This window comes from Mustela putorius, unplaced genomic scaffold (genome assembly GCF_011764305.1).
Source record: "Mustela putorius furo isolate JIRA1106 unplaced genomic scaffold, ASM1176430v1.1 tig00003845_pilon_pilon_pilon, whole genome shotgun sequence".
In the NCBI taxonomy this organism is placed as follows: domain Eukaryota; kingdom Metazoa; phylum Chordata; class Mammalia; order Carnivora; family Mustelidae; genus Mustela; species Mustela putorius.
Genome location: NW_025421998.1, coordinates 28,790,482 through 28,814,376, shown reverse-complemented (window position 1 = coordinate 28,814,376; position 23,895 = coordinate 28,790,482). Strand labels below are relative to the sequence as shown.

Below are 23,895 nucleotides of genomic sequence, written 5' to 3'. Positions count from 1 at the left end.
CTGGAATCCATTCATTTTCCATGTGGCCTTTTAATTTGGAAGGCGCGGCAGTCTGTAGGCAGAGAGAACTTGGGTTCTTTATTCTGAGGATGCCCTCTGCTGGAGAGCCCGGGAGACTGGGTGAACTCACTCCCTCCGACTTAAAAAAAAGAATACTCAGAAGTGTTCAATGGGTCATTCTCTTGAATTTCCCCTCTTTACTCCTCTCAAAGCTAGTTCTAGAAGGAATTTTTTCAGCTATATATAAAGGTAACATCATCAAATCTTATCTTTTGAACTTGTTTTTGCCTTGCTGTGTAAAAATGATGTTATCATTGAATGATTTTTGCCATACGGTATTTAAAGTATATATTCACTCTTCATGGCTGATTTCTCATGTGGTACATAAGCATGCTCACATCTTAAAAAACTTTTAATGGAGGTTGTTTACACATACTTTGGTATCAATACTGCTTAACTATTTACAAAATACTGAGCAAGTATTTTGCAGGTAATTAACTTGTGTAGCGATTTTTATATTTCTAGCAAATAGATAATTGAGTTATTAATAAGTTGACACAATTACAGGGCAAGACTTTTTTTTTACAACGGAGGGTAAAAACACCCTATGTTTTTAGTTACTCTTCTGTCAGAAGTCACATACTTCTGACTGGGAATAGTCATGGAGATTATCAGCGAATCATCCCATTTATAGGTAATTGAAATAGACACCTAAGAGGCTTGATATCCAGTTCAGTGCCACATAGCTAGTGAGAAAACCGGTCTTTTTTTTTTTTTTTAAAGATTTTATTTATTTATTTGACAGAGAGAAATCACAAGTAGATGGAGAGACAGGCAGAGAGAGAGAGAGGGAAGCAGGCTCTCTGCCGAGCAGAGAGCCCGATGCGGGACCCGATCCCAGGACCCTGAGATCATGACCTGAGCCGAAGGCAGCGGCTTAAACCACTGAGCCACCCAGGTGCCCGAGAAAACCGGCCTTTAACCCCTAATTTCTTATGTCATAATGTAACGACTTTTACTGTTATCTGAATTTTATACCTGTTAGAGTCTCAGAAGTACTGTATTCTTAAAGAAAAGGCAAATACGTAATACTAAAATATAAAAATATAATGAATTGTTATTTTTTCTTCCATTAATAGAGGATATTTACTTACTCCCCACAAGAGATGAAAGAAATCCTGTGGTCTATGGAGTCTTTACCACAACCAGGTAAGTTAAAAGCAAAACAAGGGGCGCCTGGGTGGGTCATTCATTAAGTGTCTGCCTTCTGCTCAGGTCATGATCCTGGAGTCCTGGGATCCAGCCCCACATCAGGCTTCCTGCTCATCAGGAGCCTGCTTCTCCCTCTCCCACTCCCTTTAAAAACAAAACAACACTTGGAATTCTTCTATAGAATTGTAAGGCATATGTAAGGAAATACAGTTGTATTTTCCGGCCCCTTCCTTTTATGTGGAAAAAAAAAATACCCATTTTATTCTTTCACATAGTGTTTCCTAGAACTCTTTCAATATCAAAACATAATATGTCTCTTTGTTCTTTTTATACCAGCAGAGTACTTCCGTATCCATTGCCACAATTCATTTAGCTAATTTCCTGTACATAGACATCTCTATTGTGTCAGGGCTTGGCCATACGCACAACACATCAGGGACTAAACTTGTACATACGGCTCTTTCCCTATATGAGCAAGTAAGCAAGTACATCTGCGAGTTAAATTCCCAGACTAAAGTTACAGGATGCAAAGGTGCCTGCATATACTCACCATAACAAATAGGTTAAGCTGCATGACATAGAAGTAGTATTACAGAAATACATGCCTCAGTCATGAGATGCGACACTCTTTGCTCTACTAACTTGGGCAAAGGAAGTTTGTATGACTTGCGCCAGGAAGATGGGCCAACCAGTATTAAAAACGGGACTAGAACCAAAGGTGTTTTCTTAATTTTCCTGTGTTTTTGTCTTCTTTCCATGTAATACTGTCCTGCACTTGTCACTGAGACTCTGTGACTTCCTTAAAAGTTGTCCTAGCATCTCTGAAGCTTTCTCAAAGAATATATGGACCTTACATAATTTTACCTAATATTAATTTCATTTAATTCAGTAACTTACATTAGAACATGGGACAGCCTTCTTCCTGCTACACATTACTCCCTGCAACACCTTCTTTGAACTCCTTTTTTACTTTTCCCACAGCTCTGCTATCACTATTGTTTATATTGACATTAGTATTGGAAGAATTGGCAGTATTGGTATTGGTATTAGGGAAATAGTCTTACTGCCTCCTTTCAAATAAATTATTAAAATAGTCTGCAGGCAAAGTATAATTTCTCTTCTGTGGGATTACCTTCCTTCAGTTCACCTTACACCTTATGCCAGTAGAGTTGGTTCAGATGACATCAGAAAATGAAATGCTTCGTGAAATTTTAAAATAAAAATAAAGAAGATACCCAAAGAATTCTGCTCTTTGGACTCCATTTTTCTGCAAATTCATATCTGAACTAAAAAGAGGCAGGAAAAGCAAGTGCCTGTAGTTACTCAAGTATGTCAGCGTTAGTTCTCTTGGCATCTTTCCATTCCCAGAACTGTCTTTGAAGTCACTGTGTGTTCCAACACAAGGCATAGACATGTGCCAGGGAAATATAGCCCCAAGATAGTTATGTTTTTTCTCTTACCAAGTTTTCTGCCCACCCAGAGTGTGAAGTTACAAGTCAACCCTTTGTTCTTGGTGTACTTTATTATTCTATTTTTAATGCCGCCCCAAGGACCGAGGTAATATTGGGATGCAGTGTCCCACCCTTTGTCCTATGAGAAGATGTAATTAATCTGTGACAATAGAAACACCATAAAGCATGATGTATCATTCCTTTAAAATATCCTACGCAGAGGATGTGATTTTTATGGGGGCATCACTGCCCTTCTTAGCAGAGTTTTCTCCCAGCTGCCTGTTTGCCCTCAGCTCCCAATGCTTCCCATTAATGTCATTCCAAGATTATATATATTTTTTTAAGATTTTATTTACTTATTAGAGAGAGAGAGAAAGTGAGAGAGAGCACAAGAGCAGGGTGAGAAGCAGACTCCCTGCTGAGCAGGAAGCCGGATGCTGGGCTCAATTCCTGGACTCCGGGACTCCGGGACCATGACTTGAGCCTAAGGCAGATGCTTAGCTGACTGAGCTACCCAGGCGCCCCTCATTCCAAGAATATCAATGATTGAGTTTCCCATGCTAGAGAATCCTTGGCTTGCTTGTGTAGTGCTGAGATTTTAGGTCTCTTAGATCATAAAGGGTGATCTCATTTTAATGAACAGAAATCACTGAAAATTTTAGATGCAGAGATGTCTTTTATTTTCCAGAAGTTAAAAAGAAAATAAACATCTGAGGGCAGTGTTTCACCACTAATTTACTAAAACTTGTGAAATTCCAATGGAGCTTTTCTGCTTCTGGATTATGTTTCCTCCCGTCCTATGTAATTAAGATTAATTTTAAGTAATCCATAAGTTACATACATAAATTCAAGAAGAAATTCAAAAATTCGGGGAGAAGCACAAAAGAATTTCAACATTTTTTCAAATTAATAGAAATTAGGAAATTATAAATGGCCGATATTTATGGACATTCACTTGCTTGAAGAAAACAGAAATGAGGTAATTAATTTTATACCTAAATTGTTCCTCTATAAAAAAAATAGGTAATATAACTTTTTTATTTTATAAGTTCTTTAGAAGGCATTAAATGCCGCAAGAACTCCAAATAAATCTCAAAAGCATGTACATACATTTGATACTCTTTTCTGCATATTTTCTTCTGTTCTCATTTTTCTAGTGAATCCTCATGTATCCATCAAGTGTCAATGTAGATGGCCCCTTCTCTCTGAAAACATAACCAGACAGCCCTCTACTGGGGGCCCATCTGTGTGTTTGCTTTGCTTGTTACTATAGGTATCCGTAATGTAACTGCTAGCACATTTTTTCAGGATTACTTGGGTGTAAGCTCCTTAAAGACGTCCACACATTCTGTCTGCAGCATCTCTCAGATGGAATGAGCTTCCCAAGTTTGTCCACACACCTGGTTATAATATGTGCCCAATAAATAAATGTACAGTGACGGACGTGCAGGGAGTGATTGGATCATGTTGCTTTTTTTCAGCTCCATCTTCAAAGGCTCAGCTGTTTGTGTGTACAGCATGGCTGACATCAGAGCAGTTTTCAATGGTCCCTATGCTCATAAGGAAAGTGCAGACCACCGTTGGGTGCAGTATGATGGAAGAATTCCTTACCCCCGACCTGGCACAGTATGTATCCAATTTCATAATCAAATTCTTTTCTGGAGCCCATATCCTCTTCCTAATTCTATTATAATAAACTATGCTATTCACCACAGCAACATGTACTGTGGGTTTAAAAAATACCTATTATTTATTCACAGTGATGTATTAGCGTTTCCATCCTTCTCTGGAACTTGACAATTTTTTTTTTCTTTTGAGTAAGAGCTTTAACTTCTACAGGAAATAGTGGGTTGTATCATAAGGAGCAGGCGATGCTGAAAATATAGTGCTTGTTTGCAGTAAGTCTACAGAGTCAAGATGATTTATCTTGAATATATAGGATGACAAATATTCCAGGTTAAATGAAAATGCCAAATAAATATTTATTTCCCACATACATCTCTATATGTAACTAGAGTCTTCAGGCCTTCATTTCTACTTTTCAAAGACTACATCAATTACAACGGTTCATTTATTTCTTTATTATGTGGCATCTGTAAAAAAAAAAATCAGTTTGCAGTGTAAAATCTGTATTTGCATTGTAAATGGAAGGTTTTTGTTTTGTTTTGTTTTCACTGATGTGATTAAAACAGTTTAAGTGATTTAAATATTTTAGGATGAGCTAATTGACCTAATAAAAAGAGATAAATGCCCTTTTTTCCCACATATGTTTCACATGAGTATTTCCAACAGGAGATCTAAAGTAATTATCAAAATCTCTGTAAAAAATTGTTGACTTGGGGCACCCAGGTGGTTCAGTTGGTTAAGCAACTGCCTTCAGCTTAGGTCATGATCCTGGATTCCCAGGATGGAGTCCCACATCAGGCTCCCTGCTTAGCGGAATCTGCTTCTCCCTCTCTCTCTCACTCTTTCTCTCAAATAAATAAATAAAATTTAAAAAAAAAAATGTTGACTTAATCCATACAACTCTACTGAATTTTATCTTTTCATATGTTTGCTCTTAAACAGGAAGCAGTTGGTGGCCAGACTTTCTGAATTCTCTTTTCATCTTCCTCTTACATAGCCTAATTACATTTGGGAAACACACTTTACAACCATGTCTATTTTCCCTTCTGTAATTCCTCAATAGGAATACATTTCAAGTATGTTTTCTGGACTGATTATAAGGTGATCACAGTTCTGTGGAAAAAGGATTTTTTTGCCAATAATATGATTTTCACTTACAAATTTTTTATTTAAATTCAATTTAATTAACATGTACTGTTTTATTAGTTTCAGAGGTAGAATTTAGTGATTGTCAGTTACATATAACACCTAGTGCTCATTACATCATGTGCCCTCCTTAATGCCCATCACACAGTTACCCCATCTCCCCACTCACTGCCCCTCCAGCAACCCTCAGTTTGTTTCCTATAGCCAAGAGTCTCTTATAATTTGTCTTCCTCTCTGTTTTCACCTTTTCAAATTTTACCTTCCCTTCCCTTGTGTTCATCTATTTGTTTCTTGAATTCCACATATGAGTGAAATCATATGGTATTTGTCTTTTTCTGACTGACTTTTTTCACTTAGCATAATACTCTCCAGTTCTATCCACATCCTTGTGAATGGTGAGATTCCATTCTTTTTGAAGGCTGAGTAGTATTCCATTATAGATATATAGAGATAGATAGATAGATATCACGTCTTCTTTACGGTTAGGATGCACAGGTACTCTTCTAAAGGTTTTACAGATCTTAACTTCATAATGATTCTAAGAGACAAGTGCTGTTGTCATTAATGCCATTGTACAGATGAGCCATGTCCAACACAGAGAGGTGCAGTAACTTGCCCAAGGTGACAGAACTAATGAGTAGCGCTCCTGAGTTTTAAATCCAGATACTCTGGCAGCAGAGTCCAAGGCCTTAGTCTCTGTAGTATGACATTATGTTAAAATTTTTTTATGTTAAAATATGTTTATTTCCCCCTTTGATAGAATAGAATACCTTTTACTGAATGTATATTCTATATATATGTATACTGAACTATAGTGTACTATAGTATATTCTATAGTATAATATATATAATGATATTATATAGTATATTATATATGAGTATATGTAGAATTTCAATTTATATTTTATATATATTTGGGGCTTTTTGAGGAAGATAGTTAAAATTCAGAGGGAACTCTAGTTGGGGAAATTTCACCATATTAGGATTATGGGGTTAAATATCACAGATCATCACATTTGGAGCTGCTTCTACATGAGTTTATTTTGGAAAATACTATGCCCATTCAGGCCACTAAAAAAAAAAAATTCAGTCATCTAGATGTTATTGGAGAATTTGGGACTGAAACTATTACAGAAAATGGTTTTTGGGGGGTTGGAGGGACAGTAGGAGAAGGAGTGAGAGAATCATAAGCAGGCCCCATGCCTGGGCTTGATCTCATGACCTTGAGATCATGACCTGAGCCAAAATCAAGAGTGGGACCCTTAATTGACTGAGCCGCACAGGCACCCCTGAGAAAACGATTTACATGTGTATACACACACACACACACACACACACACACACATATATGTATATGTATATTAGTGTGTGTGTGTATATATATATACACTAAAAAAATTGAAATTAATCATGAAAATGGTCATATGCTAATGCATCCAGATTGCATATTTTTTCCAATTATAGTATAGGTTAGAGGTGCATCCAAGGGACCTGTCACCACTTCTCTCCTCCTGCCTGAAGAGCTGTGAAATGCCATAGGAGGCTTGAAGATGAATCATGTGTCAGGGAGCTCTGGTGGCTCAGCGGTTAAGCGTCGGACTCTTGGTTTCTCTCAGGGTCATGAGATTGAGTGGAGCATCAGGCTCTGTGCTCAACATGGAATCTGCTTGTCCCTTTCCCTCTGTTCCTCCTTCTACCTCTCTCTCTCTCATGAATAAATAAAATCTTAAAAAAAAAAAAAAAAAAAAGGAAGGACAAATCACATGTCCCAGTACTCTCCTCCTAAGAGCATAGCCCCTTCCTTGAAATCTGAATCAGCGACTTTTCCCCACCATGAGTAATGCATAAGTCAGCAAGGAGAGCTTTCCATCAGTGAGAAAAAAAGTGTCCCATCACAGTAAACACACCAGTTTTTGCTACTTAGTTCTCAAAGTATACAGTGTTTACACTGTACATATTTTCTTAGAATTCAGATTTTATCCAGGAAATAGGCTGGATCCAAATGACCACAGAGATGCCTCACCTTTCTTTTTTTCTCTTTGAAAATTAAGAAAAGGAAAAATATCAGGCCCAAGAAAGTGTCATTTAACAGAATCATTTCTTTAGCCTTTCTAAACATCAGTGTTTCTCAAGAAATTCCTATACTTTTTTACATGTGTAAGTACACTCAAATCTGTAACTAAGGTTTGATAATTATGCCTTGTAACTAGAGATAGTTCCCAACTGATGAAGGTTTGACTTCTGATTTTTAGACTTTATGATGGTGTGGAAACGAACATATTCCGTAGAAACCATACCTAGAATATTCCCTTTTGATCTTTTCCTGGGCTGGTTATATGTAGTGTGAGAATCTGGTGAGGCCAGGCACGGCACCAAGCCACAGCTCCCAGTCGGTCACACACACATGGTGTAAGTCACCATTGTGACTTATAATGGTCACACCATTGTAAGCTAGACAACCCATGCACTTAAAATCATTCTATTTTTCACTTTAGTACAGTATTCAATACATTACATGAGATACTCAACACTTGATAATCAGTAGGCTTTGTGTTAGAGGAGTTAGCCTAACTGTAGACTAATAATGTAAGTGTTCTATGCACGGTTAAGTTTGGCTAGGCTAAGCGATCACGTTGACCAGGTTAGGGGTAGTAAGTGCACTTGGGACCTACAATATTTTCAACTTAGAATGGGTTTATTGGGACGTAACCCCAACTGTAAGTGTAGGAAGATCTGTAAACCTTTCATAGCCCAAACTAGAGCCAGTATTTTTAGTGGAGACAGAGAAAGAGTCCAGAAAAACAGCAGCAGAATAGCATTCACTTTGATCAGGAAGATTATGTCCTCTTTATAGAATTTAGCGACACAAAAACGACTATTCTAGTTGCTGTCAGAAGTTGTTTATTTTGCTTTACACTTTCAGTTAAACATAGGGGTCTTTCTTGTTCTGAAGTGGTAAGACGGGGATTAAATTTAACTCTACCTGAAACTCCGAATCAAATGCCGTTAACCTCAGCACCATTCTACCTTCCACGAGATCAAAGTGAGTAAAGAAACAGATTGTTTCCCCGAGGGTTGATCTGTTTTCTGCACAGATAATAATGCAGTGTTGACACCTTCTTATGGTTGTCATTTCTTTTCTTGTAATTCTGGGGCACACGTCTTACTTTAATAAAACCATTGCTAAATCATTTGCTTTGTACGAAAAGTCCACATCTTCAGTGAAAGCCACTTTCCACTGAACTTAAAATTTTTTAAATAGATTATTTTTAAAAACCTCCTTTGCGCTTACATTTCCCCACTCATGTTTTCATCAAGGTTGCTTCTAAAGTTGTGCTCCCCTGGTCCTTCTGCGGACAATATCACTGAGGGCCACAAACATTATGACTCTCCATGTACCACAGCTGCTTTCGTTTTCTAGTTTTGACAGGGTTCTGCACTTCCTGTGACAAAAGTCAAACCTAAACTCCTGGCCTTACCACGACAGCATTACTCTACAATGTCAAGCAGCCTGGAAACTCGAGGAGGACAAGGAGCCGTTCCTTCACTCCGAGGGATTCTCCTGCCCTCTGGTGTCCAAACTGAATCCCTGAACAAACTGAATGTTGCTCAGATGGGCTTTTTCAATCATTTTTGAACTTTAGGCCTTGATAGTAAGTTCCACGTGAAATAAAATAAGGAAGAATCCACAGCGAGCAGAACAGGTCAGAAATGAAAACCAAACTGAGGTCAGGCCAACAGTAGCAGGCTGCTCGAAAACGCAGAATCAGGAGGATTTTTAAAGGCCGAAGGTTTCATTTTTGACATTTGATTTACTTGGCAGTTTTATTTTCTGTTGATAAGGAATCTTATAATTCTTGCCAAAGTGCAAAATGTTAACAAATGTTTTCCTGAAAGTCAGCTTCAGTTGGTAAGCCATTCCCTTATCAAAAAGGTGAGAAGAGAGTACTTTAAAAATGTTTTATTGCCTTAAGAACACCTCCTGTGAGAGCTACACTTTTAACAGGTTTTTAAGTGCGCAATACACCATGGCCTGTAGGTAAATTCTGTGCAACAGATCTCTGGAACTGATTCATGTTGAGTAACTGAAATTGTAAACCTGTTCACGAGTGCCATCGCACTTTCCACTCCTCCCCACACCCCCCGCCCCAGGCAACCAGTGTTGTATCCTCTGCTTTTATGAGTCTGACTATGTATGTAAGTGGAAACATGCAGGTTTTTTTTTTTTTTTTTAGATCTTTTGGACTAACTTACTTAGCTTTATGTGCCCTAGGTCATCTACATTGTCACATATTGAAGAATCTCCTTTCTTTTATGAGATTGAATCATATCCTTTGTGTGTATATATTACATTTTTGTACCCGTTCATCAGTTGATGGACATTTACACTGTTTCCACCTACAGTGTGAAGGTTACTCAAAATATGAAAAATAGAACCGGCGTATGATCCGGCAATCTCATTTCTGGATATTTATCCAAAAGCATTGAAATCAGGGTCTTGAAAAGAGATTAACATTCCCATGTTCATTGCAGCACTATTGATAATAGCCAAAATGTGGGAAGGACTTGTTTTTGAGGTTCAAATATTTAAGAAACGTCTGTTTCACTATTCTTCAAATTATTTTGCCACAGTTTTTGACAATTTCTAAACCTCTAATTTTGTAACAATAACTTCATTTCAAAATTCCATTGCCCACTAAATACTTACTGCTTTTACTCTGAACTGTTTTAGCTTTACTTGGAAAGATCAAAACTTACACATGGTTTTCCCAACTAAGTTTCCATTCTTTGGTAGGAAGCAAAAAGAGGTTGTTATAGGTACTCTTAATTCCGTAATTTGATTATCCTATGGGTGCCTTTAAGTCAAATGAAATATCAAATCACCTAGGCTAACCTGCTTATTCCTATTTATTGGCCCTCGTATTCTATAAAAACTTGACTAACAATTATTTATTTATTTATTTATTTATTTATTTTTATTTGACAGACAGAGATCACAAGTAGGCAGAGAGGCAGTCAGAGAGAGGAGGAAGCAGGCTCCCTGCTGAGCAGAGAGCCCGATGCAGGGCTCCATCCCAGGACCCTGGGATCATGACCTGAGCTAAAGGCAGAGGCTTTAACCCACTGAGCCACCCAGGTGCCCCTTGACTAACAATTATTAAATCTCAAATAATCCCTGAATAAACATCTCCCCTCTTCAACTCTATTTTAGAAGTTTAGATCTTTAGAAATATTGAACATCTTTTTTCCCCTCAATCAACTAGCTATTTCATTTAACCAACCCACTACAAAACGTCAACATTAACATTGCTTTAATGTTAAGTGATTTTTCAACTACGAATGCCAAATGTAAAACAATGAACTCTCTCCCTTCCTATAACATCTCAAGTCTTATCTAAACAAGAAGCCCCATTGCGTAGAACTCCTCAGATGGGCTTTTCTCAGCGTAAATCAAAGGTAAAGGCTAAACGTTGCCCACCCCACCCCCTTATTGTCTCTCTTCTCTGCTATCAGATAAAATCTCCTAAACTATGAATGTGAGTGTGGATATGTCTAACAGTCCTTATTTATTTCCACCAAATTATTGAACTTTCTAACACTGTAAAAGACCCTGAAACGTTTCAAGATTCTTTTGATTCCGGGTCCACTGGAAATGTTGTCTTACCAAATATGCTGCCACGGACCGGCTGTGGGTCCTGGCACGTCCACCTGGGCTAAGAAGGCCATTTTTACTTTTAATGTGCCAAAGCATCACTGACTTGACCGTGATTGATTTGTGATTTTGCTTCAAAAAAGCAAATCCCTGAGAAATTGTGTCTTAGGGTAATAATATGTAATGTTAGTAACTTGTTCTATATTTAGTAACTTGATCTATGTAGCGGACTGGGTCCATGCAATGGCATTTCACCTAAAACTAGAGTAACTGCTTAAACATTCCAACTTCTACTTTGGCCCAAGTTTTTAACGGTAAAGGTCTGTGATCACTGTGGAATCCACAAGTTTCAAAACTCTGTAGGCACCCTATCTTCTCTTTCCTGATCTACCAAAACTGTCGTGCATGAACAATGACATACTCCTGTAATACATTATTTTCATAAGCTGATGATTCTTAGAATTGTATGTCTTCATTCATCTAAACTAGGTCCGAGTTGTGGTGTAAGCTGTCCCAAGCAAGCAAGGATTTTCTTCTTGTAGAAAAGAAATGTTTTAAGGCCAAATCCAAACATAGCATGAAAAAAGAAAAATACATAATTCAAAAACAGTATCCTCTATCACCTCACACTTCAGAATGATAGAGTAGCCAAAATCAAAAACTCAGAAACAACAAATGCTGGAAAGGATGTGGAAAGAAAGGAACTCTTGTGCACTGCTGGTGGGAATGCAAACAGGTGCAGCCACTGTGGAAAACAGTATGGAGGGTCCTCAAAAAATTAAAACTAGAACTACCCTATGATCTCTATGATCCAGGAATCTCACTACTGGATATTTGCCCCCCAAAATATAAAAATGAGAATTCAATGGGATACAAGGATTCCTATGTTTACTGTAACATTACTTACAATAGCCAAATTATGGAAGCAGCCCAAGTGTCTATCAACAGATGAATGAATAAAGAAGATCTATATCCAGAAGATACCTATCTACATCTATCTATCTATCAATCTAATCTCCACACATACATACATACATACAAACAATGGCACATTATTCAGCCGTAATAAAGAATGAGATCTTTCCATTTACAACAAGATTGGAGCTACAGAGTGTCGTGCTAAGCAGAATAAATCAGAAAAAGACATACTGTATCATTTCACTCCTATGTGGAATTTAAGAAACAAACAAACAAATGAACAAAGGAAAAAAAAGAGACAAATTAAAAAACAGACTCTTAACTGTAGGGAATAAACAGATGGTTACCAGAGGGTGGGTGGGGGATGGGTGAGGTGATGGGGATTAAGAGTGCACTTACCATGGGGAACACGGAGTATGTTATAGAATTGTTGAATCACTGCAGTGTACCCCTGAAACTAATATAGCACTGTACGTTAACAATACTGGCATTAAAATGAAAAGCTTGATTAAAGAATAGTATCCTGAGCTTCCTGTGGAAAACAGTATGGAGGGTCCTCAAAAAATTAAACATTTAGTAAGACTATCACAGTGCGAGACTGTGATAGTCTTAATAAATGGGACTGAAAAATAACGGAAGAATTCCCTTGCAGCATCTCTCACTAGCTTCCGATTTAGGCACCTGCACAAGAGGACTAGCATTTTGTTGTTGTTGTTTCGTTTTAAGAAAAGCTGTCCTACTTTATTAAAAATCTGTGGGGAACTTTAGGAAGATCTCATTGTAGGCACCACTAGCTCGTAGAGGCCTCAACTATATTAAGTTCAGTTTTATTTTCTCCCCAACATCTGTTCGCTGCATGGCCTACCTCTTACCAAGGCTATCTTTAATTCTATCCCTTCAGCTTTTTGATTCCCGAAGAGAGAAGCGGAGGCAGGTGTAACAATCTGGGCCTCCTGACTCTCAGTTCCCAAATCTGACTACACTTAACAGGGCATATGACAAAACATCACTATCATTTTCCATTAACTGTATACAGGCTGTGTTTCTCTGAAAAGGTGAGAGACAACTAATCTCTAACATTTCTCAATTCATCTTTTCAGCTGACTTTCAGCTTGCTTTTCCATGGGACCAACATTCTCTTTTAAGATGAATTTGTCCAAATCCCACATCACTTACTGTGTTCAATACTGTTTTCCTTTTTGTTGTATAGAAATTCCTCTAAAAGAAAGGAAACTTTTAAAATAGAGAAGGAGCTACAGCCATGTTTTGTTAAAGTTCTTGCAAGATTAAATTCAGCTTAAAACTATTTAACTTAGAAAGTAAATGATCCAGAATTGTTGGCTTAATTGTCTTCTTTAAATTACTACACAGTTAGAGTAGACAGAATCCAGCCTTCGTATAAGCTGGGGAGCTTAGGTCCAGAGGTTGAAATTCACTTGCTAAATAAAATTTGGAATGGATATTTGCAGATAGGAAATTCATTTCTTCAAATGTTAGAAGACACATTGTTTTATTAGACGTTGAACAATAAAGAAGAAACTTGAGGGGTTTTTTTGTTGTTGCTGTTGTTACCTTTTAAACATAGCAGAGTAGTCAACTTTCAAATATAAGAATAAAGCGGGCTTAAAAAAGAAAAGAAAAGAAAAGAAAAAGAGACAAATGTATCTGTATGTTTGTACCCCTGGCCTTTCTGGCTCTAACATTAAATACAGGATCTTTCTTCATCTGTGTTATAAAATGCCTCTTAGATGAATCAGCGGGGGGATAGGATGGCACCTATGAAATCACCTTTTTTTAATATAAATACAAATCAGACTTCCTTTCCATATGTAGCTTATTTTTCTCAGCTTGCTAGAAATGAAAGCCCAGTTTAGTCTTCCTGTGTGCCGCGTCTTTCTTCCCTCGCCTGAGTCAATCCTCTGATTTGTTTAAAAGGAAAGTGCAGCCTGTAGAGAACAGCCTGAAGCAGCAGGGGGAGAAAACTTTTAACAGCTGTCTGGTGCCTTGCCAAGGGGCAAAGTGCTCTCAATGGATAAAACCTATTTTTCTCCTCAGTCGCTTCCCAGTGCCCGGCTAAAGGCCCTGTACAAACAGGCAGATCCGCCAAGCCTAAGACAGTCACACCTCGCCAGCCATACGTGCAGCCGGCCCAGGGAGATGGGTGCCCAACCGGGGGGCCGGCTGCGGGTGGGCTCAACCCTTTCCCTTCACGGTGCGCCCGGGCAGGTCCCTCTTCTGGGACACTCTCGTGCTGCTCTTGTTTCCAGCAAGAGACTTACACTTTGAAATTTTGGTATAGCTCTTTTCTTTCCCTCTCAAATTTTAAACTAACTTACGCCTTTTTTCAACGTAGTAGGTGGAGACAGAGAAGTTCCCTGACTTATTTCCTATAGGAACTGAAGTGGTGGAAATCAGGCAAATGTTAAGAAAGCTGGAGCCCACATAAATGGTCCTCTACCATAGAGTCAGATGGACTGCATCACTACCAGCTAGAAAGGAAGAGGACGTACATACAGACAAAAATTCATGAGATCTTTAATACCTGAGATGTATAGCTTTGATAGAAACATTTCCTAGGGTTTGGGGAGGAAGCTAATATGATCATTTACTTCCGATGTACCATTTTCCCTTGCTTTTTTTTTTTTTTTTTTTTTTTTTTTTTTTTTTTTAGGATTTTATTTATTTAGAGAGAGCAGCAGAGGGAGAGGGAGAGGGAGAGAGCAAACCTCAAACAGACTCCTCCCTGAGCACAGAGCCCGCCACAGGCCTCGATCTCTCGACCCTGAGATTGTGACCTGAGCAGAAACCAAGAGTCGACGCTTAACCGACTGTGCCACCCAGGCATCACTTGCCCACACTTTCTCTTTTCCTTTATGGGATTTTTCTTGCCTTCTTTACGGTCTTACCTGCTTAGGTTGCTTGGCATCTCTAGTTATTTTTAGATCTGTGTGCTACACAGCTGTATGATATCAAAGGAAAAATTTCACTGTTTTTAATGTGCTAAAATAACAATATTTAGTTCAAACAGTACTATCTTAAACCTCAGGGAGCAACTCTACCAAATCACTTTCGCTTGTGAAAGCAGAGTAGAGACACAGCCCTCAGAGATCATGCACAGCAATCTACAGGATAAAGATCTTATCCAAACACTGGCAGCATGCCAGATGGAAAAGCTGCCAGAGGGGGGAAAAATGTATTTCCAAAGATCATTTTATAATGGTCAATGGAAACCAGGTTTTCCTTCTCTTCTTTTTTTCTTAGATTGTATTACCCTTCAATCTTTTTCGTCAGAGGTGAGCAAAGAGGAAAATTGTCATGTTTGCTTCTTTGCTAAATTGTCCATGTCTTCATTCCTTTATACCTTACTCATATCAAAATTCCTAATTATTTGAAACTTTGGTATCAAAAACCGTGGCTTGAATGTCATGATACTTCTTTTGGAAATTGCCTACTTACATAACTACAGCTGCAAAGTCAAGAGAAAATTTTTTTTTCTTAAGTTGGAGGGCTATTTCAAAAATGTAATGCAAGGAAAATCATGCTTTTGCTTTGATTTTAATGATAGACCATCCAGATTGTACCTCAGGCAGTATAAGCCATAAGCCCATTGCAAGTTGCCTTTGACTTAGCCTCAAATGTGCAGCCTATAATTGGGCAAGAGCTTTGTATCATTTGAGCCCCACATCCTTTTGAGTTGTAGCTTAATCTATTTAATATAGGGTTCCTTCCATTATCGAGCTGACAGATTCCACTTGGCTGGAGGCTAAGTGCTAGAAACAATGAGTAAAGACACTTAGATCTTTAGATTAGCATCCAGTTAAGAATATGCTAAATAATTACCAAATGGCTAATATGCTGTACCCTTTGGTGCAGACCTGGGACAAATAAATAGCTATCAGGAAAAGCTTAGGTTTTTTTGTTTGTTTGTTTTGTTTTGTTTTAAGACCAGACATGCAAGATTTCTATAAAAGATAGAAATACTCTCAAATTACAAATGGAAAATCATGAACATTTTTTAGTACAACTTCTTTAAGATTTCTTCTAATTTAGTGACCCGTTATGATTTTATTCCCTTAAAATTGGAGGTTGGGGTCACATATTGTGACTAACTCCAGTATATTTCATTCCCTAAGAATGATCCTCTTGAGTTCAAGGATCTGTGAAGTACAGCTTGAAGCCTTGGCAAGATTCTAATTAGAGCCTGGTGTAAATGGCTCATTTCAGGGGAGATTATGTTTCCAACTTGTCTAAATATGAAATTAGGGGGGAAAATCAGTGCTTTCTTATAGACTTTCCTTAATGTCACTCATTTTCTTCTCTACATCTGCAACATAGAGCCGAAGTTTTCCATTCCACAAGAATGTATTAGTCTGTTAAGAATTCAAATGTGATAACAGAATTGTTCTGAATTAACTTTATGAATTACAATATTTTGAAATAACAAAATATATTTGGCATGAGGAAGGATAACTATTTGGTGAAAAAATCTAATTATAAAAGAATCCTCTTTGAATTCGTGTGTTCTTTGGATAAAGGCACACCAAATTCAATTTGTACTAGTTTGAACTTTTGTATTTTAACACCAGGGGGCAGGGTATGCTAACTATTGAATTAGTGAACTCAAAAAGCACACAGTTTCAGACAGAAGTGAAAAACTCCCTGAATGGCTTCTCCACAGATCCTTTCAGGAAAGAGCTGTTGAATTGTTCACAGCATAATTTTCACACGAGTTATTTAAAAAACTGACTAATTAAAGTGTAAAACTATTAGAGCTCTTTTACAAGTAATTTTTATGATGTGGTAATTTGTTCCATTTAATTTTTAATAATTATGGGTTTAATTTAAAACTGCAATCATAAATGAATGAAAAGAAATTGAAAATAATGGTTTCTCATACATTCCTCCTGTTTATAGATCAATTTCTTCATAATTATCTCAACTCATATTTCATGTATCTACATAGGAAAAAGTAATTCACTGTGGAAACTTCAGAAAATACAGAAAAAAAAAATAAAACATTTTATTTAGAAAGTTTTTGAGAAACTTGGGAAGACTGAATAAGCAAGGATAATCTGTTTTACTGGGTTCTCTTTGATGACCATTAGCCATTTCACCTGCCAACAAATGACAGTTGTCTTTTGAGATTTGAAGTTAATTCAAGAACAGAACAGTTCAAAGACAACAGAAATATGTAGCATGGGGGTTTTATATTCAGCTTTCTGAGGTCAGACTTTTTGGAAGAAAAGACAATTGCCTTGGATTTGAAATTGTAAATTTTCACTTGTGCTAGTATAGCTGAAAAGAGTATTTCAAAAGCAAAATCCCAAATGGGCATAGATAAAGGACTTAAAATATATGCAACTTTGAATTGAAGTATAATGGACATACTAGTTTCAGATGAGACAAACTAGTTTCAGATGATTTGATATTTGTATATCTTGAAAAACATTCAATAAGTCTAGTTAACATACCCCATACAGAGTTATAAAATTCTTTTTCTTATGAAGAGAAATATTAAGATTATTCTCTTAGCAACTTTCAAATATGCAATACAGTGTTATTAACTCTAGTCACCCTTCTATCCACTATATTCTCATGAGGTGATTATTTTATAACTGGAAATGTGTACCTTTTGACCCCTTCACCTATTTTGCCAATCCTCCACTCCCTCCCTCTGATAACCACCAATCTATTTTTTGTATCTATGATTTTGGTGTTTTTGTTTTTAAGATGCCACATATAAGTGAGGTCACACAGTATTTGCCTTTCTCTGTCTGCCTTATTTCACTTAGCATAATGCCCCCCGGATCCATCCTTGTTTTCTCAAATGATGAAACTTTGTTCTTTTTTATGGCTGAATAATATTCCACTTTAATAATTAAAGTGTCTGGGGCGCCTGGGTGGCTCAGTGAGTTAAAGCCTCTCCCTTTGGCTCAGGTCATGATCTCAGGGTCCTGGGATCGAGTCCCTCATAGGGCTCTCTGCTCAGTGGGGAGCCTGCTTCCCCCTCTCTGTCTGCCTCTCTGCCTAGTTGTGATCTCTGTCTGTCAAATAAATAAGATCTTTAAAAAAAATAATTAAGGTGTCTTTGAGAGAGAAAACTGGATTTAAATATATTCAAGATAAACTGCTATTATATATAAGGACATGTGATTCTGTATTGATCCTGTTGACCATTCCTTTAATATTATCAATGGTGAGTCTTAAAAACCTTATTAGAAGTAGGTAGAAATTCCTCAGGTACATAAACAATGTCTTTACTCCTCTCCTCATTTCTTCTCAGTGTCCAAGCAAAACCTATGATCCACTGATTAAATCCACCCGAGATTTCCCAGATGACGTCATCAGTTTCATAAAGCGGCACCCTGTGATGTTTAAATCAGTATACCCTGTTGCGGGAGGACCAACATTCAAGAGGATCAATGTGGACTACAGACTGACCCAGATTGTGGTGGATCATGTTGTTGCAGAAGATGGCCAATATGACGTGATGTTCCTTGGAACAGGTATGCTAAAACCAGATTATGATTTCTTCCCAAAGAATTTTTCAGTATTAAATAAAGAAAACGAAAACTTCCAAAAGATTATGGGTCAAAATCGAACTGGGTAATTAGTAGCTAATATCTAGTCAGTATTCCTTAACATTGCATAACACATGCTTTTAAGTGACCGTTGTAAATATCTCCCTGCCTGCTTTAGTGTTATTTGAGATTTCAAAATAGATTTGTATGTTATGACTACAATATGCCTACTTGAGTAGGTGCTCAACACATATTTGTTGATCAACTATGGACTAAAATTAAACGAGCACATCAAAGCAATGCTTCTTTTCAAACTTCACATTTTCCTGTCTCTAGGGAGATTTTTGACAAACCCCCTCAAAGGATCCCTTCACCCAATTTTGAGAATTGCTGACTGAGTTAAAATGGCTTTTCAAAAATTAAGCAACATATTTTAAAGATCTTTAAAAGTAGAAAGTTGTTGAAAATTATTTTTCTTCTTGAATTTTGTGGATTATCACTTTCATAATTAGAGCCTATTTTATTTAATATTTTCATCTGTCAACTCAGTAATTATAAAACAATTTTAAAATCTCTCTTCAGAAAGGGAAATATTGCATATTTAGTATGTCTCAAAAAGAAAAAGAAAGAGGAAAGTATCATTTAATAAAATATCAGGTGAATTCTAATGGCAGTAAAGGTAACATGCATCATTTAGACCAAAGTACTTCATCCTGGATAAATGTTATATGATTTCATGAATCAGGTCTTGCATAAAGAAATAGAAATTAATAGGTTTTCAAGAAATGGACATTTTTATTGAAATAGGTTTTCAGAACTATAGAACAGTTTTATTTTTTAAAATATACTGGTTTTACAAACGTAGGGTTTATCTGGGAGTGTGTGTGTGTGCCACACTTAGAGGGCGTTTCTGGAATACCAGTTGTCAAGCCTGATTATGTTGCAGATGGCAATACCAAGACCCAGGAAAGGAGGTGATTCTCTCAAGACTATAGAGATTACTAGTGAAGTGACAAAATTTGAGATAATTAGTCTCTCACAAATTCCAAGGAGTTTACCATATAATTTGCAAAGCCTGTCCAAAGCATCCCTAGGTCAACATTTCTAGTGTTGTAAATGCCAGTCAGCCACTAGGTGGTACTACCTGACTTTTCCTGAGAAAATTATAAGGTAACTAAGATGGATAGATTTTTAATTATGACATTTGGGAAATGTATATTTAATATTTTTCAAAGATCCTAGAATCATTTAAAAACATTGCTAAATAATTCAGACTATTTTGTGCAAATAAGATCATTACCATACATGTGAATATTCTTCAACCCAGTGGCAGAATTTAAAAGCATCTATTTTGTGTAAGTTAATTTCCAAGTGAGATTTTTTTTTCTTTTTTCTAAAACGTTCTTTTGATTTTGATTGTCTTTTTGTAATAAGATGCTGCCTTAGAAACTGCAATGGTCTTTCAAATTTGGGTTACTCTTTTAAATTAAACTAAAATAATTTTAAACAAAACTTCAGTTTCTAGCCCATTAGTAAGGTTTCTGTAAATAAAACAGGTCTGATGAGTGCACTACAATTTTCAACATTGTAGATGGCTTCAGTGATTTCTCTATCATTTGTTAACATGATTTAAAAAGGTATATATCCGGGCGCCTGGGTGGCTCAGTGGGTTAAGCCGCTGCCTTCGTTCAGCTCAGGTCATGATCTCAGGGTCCTGGGATCGAGTCCTGCATCGGGTTCTCTGCTCAGTAGGGAGCCTGCTTCCCTCTCTCTCTCTCTGCCTGCTTCTCCATCTACTTGTGATTTCTCTCTGTCAAATAAATAAATAAAAATCTTTTTTTAAAAAAATAAATAAAATGTTAAAAAAAAAAAAGGTATATATCCTACCTTTCATGGTAAGTTGGATATAAGTACTGAATAAATACGTCTTACGCTGAAAGAGAAAAAAAAATATTTTAGTGTATTTGCACCTTTCAAATTAAGTTACAAAAAGGTCATTCCGCTTTAGTTATAACTTAAACCTATATTTATGTATTTATATATATGTCTCATATATATAAATATTTATGTTTACATAAACCAATATTTATATATTATATATATGGCTAGGAATGTACTTCAAGTACACATCTTTTAATATATTCTTTATAAGTGTGTGTTTTATGAGCTAGAAACTCTCGTGTTTTGAAAGGAGAGAATCCCATCCATTAAGCTTTCTTCTTGCATGCTTTATTTAATCTGACTTCTTGAGAGGCATTGAAGAAAGATGAGGGAAACATTTTCAGGGTAGCTGGCTATATACTTACAGCCAAACACTGAAGTAGAAACAGCTGGATCATAGGTAATGTATTTTTTCAGACATTGGGACTGTCCTCAAAGTGGTCAGCATTTCAAAGGAGAAGTGGAATATGGAAGAAGTAGTGTTGGAGGAGTTGCAGGTATTCAAGGTAAGAGAGTCCAGAGTTCCTGAAGAGACGACGAAACTTAACAACACTTGGTTTAGAACAGTATGTTTAAATACACTGGCACTTTCCCTGGAGAAGTTTGTGCACTTAGCTTCTTTATTTTCCTTTTCCTTAGGCAATGGAAAAAAGTTGTAAAAGCAACTCAGAAGGGGACTCCCCTTTCCCTGTAGAATACCACTAAATTCAGAGCTCCTGGGATTGCCCCTCATTACTTTATTCTCTAAGCATATGGTCAGACAAATCACCACAGTAGATGAAAGCCGGGGGTCTCTTTGACTATCCAGATGCTTTTCTACTTCATAAATTTTACTTTTCAATTCTTCCTCAATTGAATTTCAGAAAACTGGAAGAGTGTGTAAATCACAGGTCCCTACTTTAATGTAAGGAATTTTTTTTTTAAGTTGCATGATAGTAAGTCTTCATTCTTTATGTATGCTACATTCCCCTAAAGAGTTAGTAGATCTAAAATCATAGTTTTCCAGATTTGGGGAATGTCTGACTTTTTGGGAGGGGGAATTAAATTTTGTGTTTCTTTCTTTTCTTTTTTTTTTTTTAGGAAACATGTTTTTAATTATGTTAATCACCATACAGTACATCATTAGTTTTTGATGTAGTGTTCCATGATTCATTGTTTGCATATAACACCCAGTGCTCCATGCAATACATGCCCTCCTTAATACCCATCACCAGGCTTACCCATCCCCCTACCCCCCTCCCTTCTAAAACTCTCCGTTTGTTTCCCAGAGACCATAGTCATTTAACAGTGCATTTGAACTGTGGTGTTCTTTCTGGACATTTAGTAACATTTAGTTTAAAATTATTTTCTGAGCATAACATTAGAAATAAAATTTTATCTCTGAGAGGAGCCTGTAAAAAATATGTTGTTCCTTTCATAGCTTTGTGTTGAAAGAGTTCATTAAATCGGGCTGTTTCCCTGTGAACACCTACCGCCTTAAAATGGGGGAAGAACCCTCCACAGGGAGGAAAGTGAAGTAATTAACATGCTGAATTCCACAGGATCCTGTTTACATTGTGATGATAATAGTGGTCCAGGAGTTAACTAGAACAAGATCTGCTATGTGGCATCTACCAAAAACCAAGTCGTGGGTGGTTCCTGAGGGAGAAGCTGATGTCAAATATAAGTGTGAACCCAGAAGCCAAAAATATAACTCCCACAACACATAGAGCACTTTAGAATAAGGTTTACATGGTCAAGAGGAATTGTTCGGATTCCACCGTTAAAATTAAATAATATTTTCTTCATTAAAAAAAAAAAAAAAGTTACTGGATAGAACTTTCTCATTTTAACATCTTTCTGTCATTTTTTATGTATTTTCTTAAACTTTTGGTATTTGCTTCTATTTATCAGTTTGAAAATATTGACCAGTGAAACATGAATGAGTAATAAACAGAAAGATTGGTAGATGATAAACAGATGAAAAAATTTTTGAAGCTTGCCATCCTTTAGTTGGGTAACTTTTGTGTTCATGTTTCTAATTTTCTATTGAATGCACAAAGCCATAATTTCTACAAATAAAGCTAACATTAGTTCACATCTCAAAATCATGTGCATCAGTAGCTTGCAGTGCTCCAGAAAGAACCATGCTCATCAGCAAGGAGCACTGTAACTCTTCAGAACTCTGCTACTTAAACAAGCTTTTGAACTACCCATCTAAGGAAAAGCAGAATGCGGTAATAAATAATTATGGAGATGTTCTTGTCAACGCTACTTTGAATTATATGGAAGCAGTTAAGATAAGCAGATTTAGAAAGAGAAGCCTTATGGGTAACTGGGAGCGATTTTCAATGCACGGAGTGTTTCTTCATACATTTAGGTAATTTTTCTGGAATAAGATACTTTAAAATACCTATTTTGATCATTTCTATTAAGGTGGAATTTACAACACATTGAAAGGAAATAGCAAACATTCATATCCTTTTCTGCCCTGTGTAACAGACCCTTTAAGTTTACTTCAGAGATTTTTGGTACATGATAAAACAACATATTGGCTACTATAAAAGACATTATTAATTACCTTTATTAACATTTGACTTCTTTTTTCAGCACTCATCAATCATCTTGAACATGGAGCTGTCTCTGAAACAGGTACTTTCTAATTTTTGTGTAAAAAATAGCCACAAAAACAACAAGTTACTCAAATTCAAGTTCACTGTAAGGAAAATCTACTAAAGTTGGAAGTTAAATTGTAAATAATGTAAAAAGCTCTAGATTATTTGTTTCTTTTTTAACCCATTAGAGGCCATTGTTTCAGTCTTGCCTTAGTTAAAGTAGAACCAAATATCATTAAGTGAATGATATATTCTCCACTTGCCTTGGCTCTTGAAAACTGAGCTCACTGTCTTTGTCTCTTGAGGATGTGTTTCTGTCAAGGCCATAAGAAATTCATGTAGAACACCAGCCCTAATCACTAAAAATTATTTTTAATCAGGGAATCTAGAAGTTAGACTACAGACGGTGGTGGTGAAGAGTCCAAGAGTCAACCTCCAGCCTTCCACTTAGTACCTGTCTCCTAAGGAATCAAGTTCCTTAAGGAAAGTGAAGTTAGGGAAATAAAATCCGCCTCCTGACGAATGGATGCTGCATGCAAAATTCTAGACAGAGAATTGCTACATTGTGAGTGGGAAGTAATAATAATAACAATAATGATATTAGATTCTGCAGTTCTCTGGATACTCCAAATCTTAATTGTTTCAGAGGTTCAGACTTGCATTAAGCTAAGAAAGCTATGGCTCCATGTGTTGAACCATAAGGCGTTGCTAACATTGTCTTAATCTCCTGTGCCTGGTTATGATACAGAGGGTATCAGGGACAGGATCTAAATAGGTTCCTTCTTTGGTCTTTTCTGTTAATTTGTCCATGCAACATTTAGTTCTTGAAAGCC

General features: G+C 36.8%; 1 protein-coding gene across 4 annotated transcripts in view; it reads left to right on the top strand.

Moving 5' to 3' along the window:
- The window catches only part of SEMA3D (semaphorin 3D), a 203,165-nt gene that overhangs the window by 154,995 nt on the left and 24,275 nt on the right, over nucleotides 1–23,895 (top strand). For all 4 annotated transcript variants that reach the window (XM_004739634.3, XM_013060789.2, XM_013060800.2 and 1 more), the window contains 5 exons: nucleotides 1,140–1,209; nucleotides 4,145–4,289; nucleotides 18,290–18,512; nucleotides 20,886–20,974; nucleotides 23,058–23,099. In XM_004739634.3, coding sequence (XP_004739691.1) covers nucleotides 1,140–1,209; nucleotides 4,145–4,289; nucleotides 18,290–18,512; nucleotides 20,886–20,974; nucleotides 23,058–23,099 — 569 coding nt within the window. The remainder of the gene's footprint in view (nucleotides 1–1,139; nucleotides 1,210–4,144; nucleotides 4,290–18,289; nucleotides 18,513–20,885; nucleotides 20,975–23,057; nucleotides 23,100–23,895) is intronic.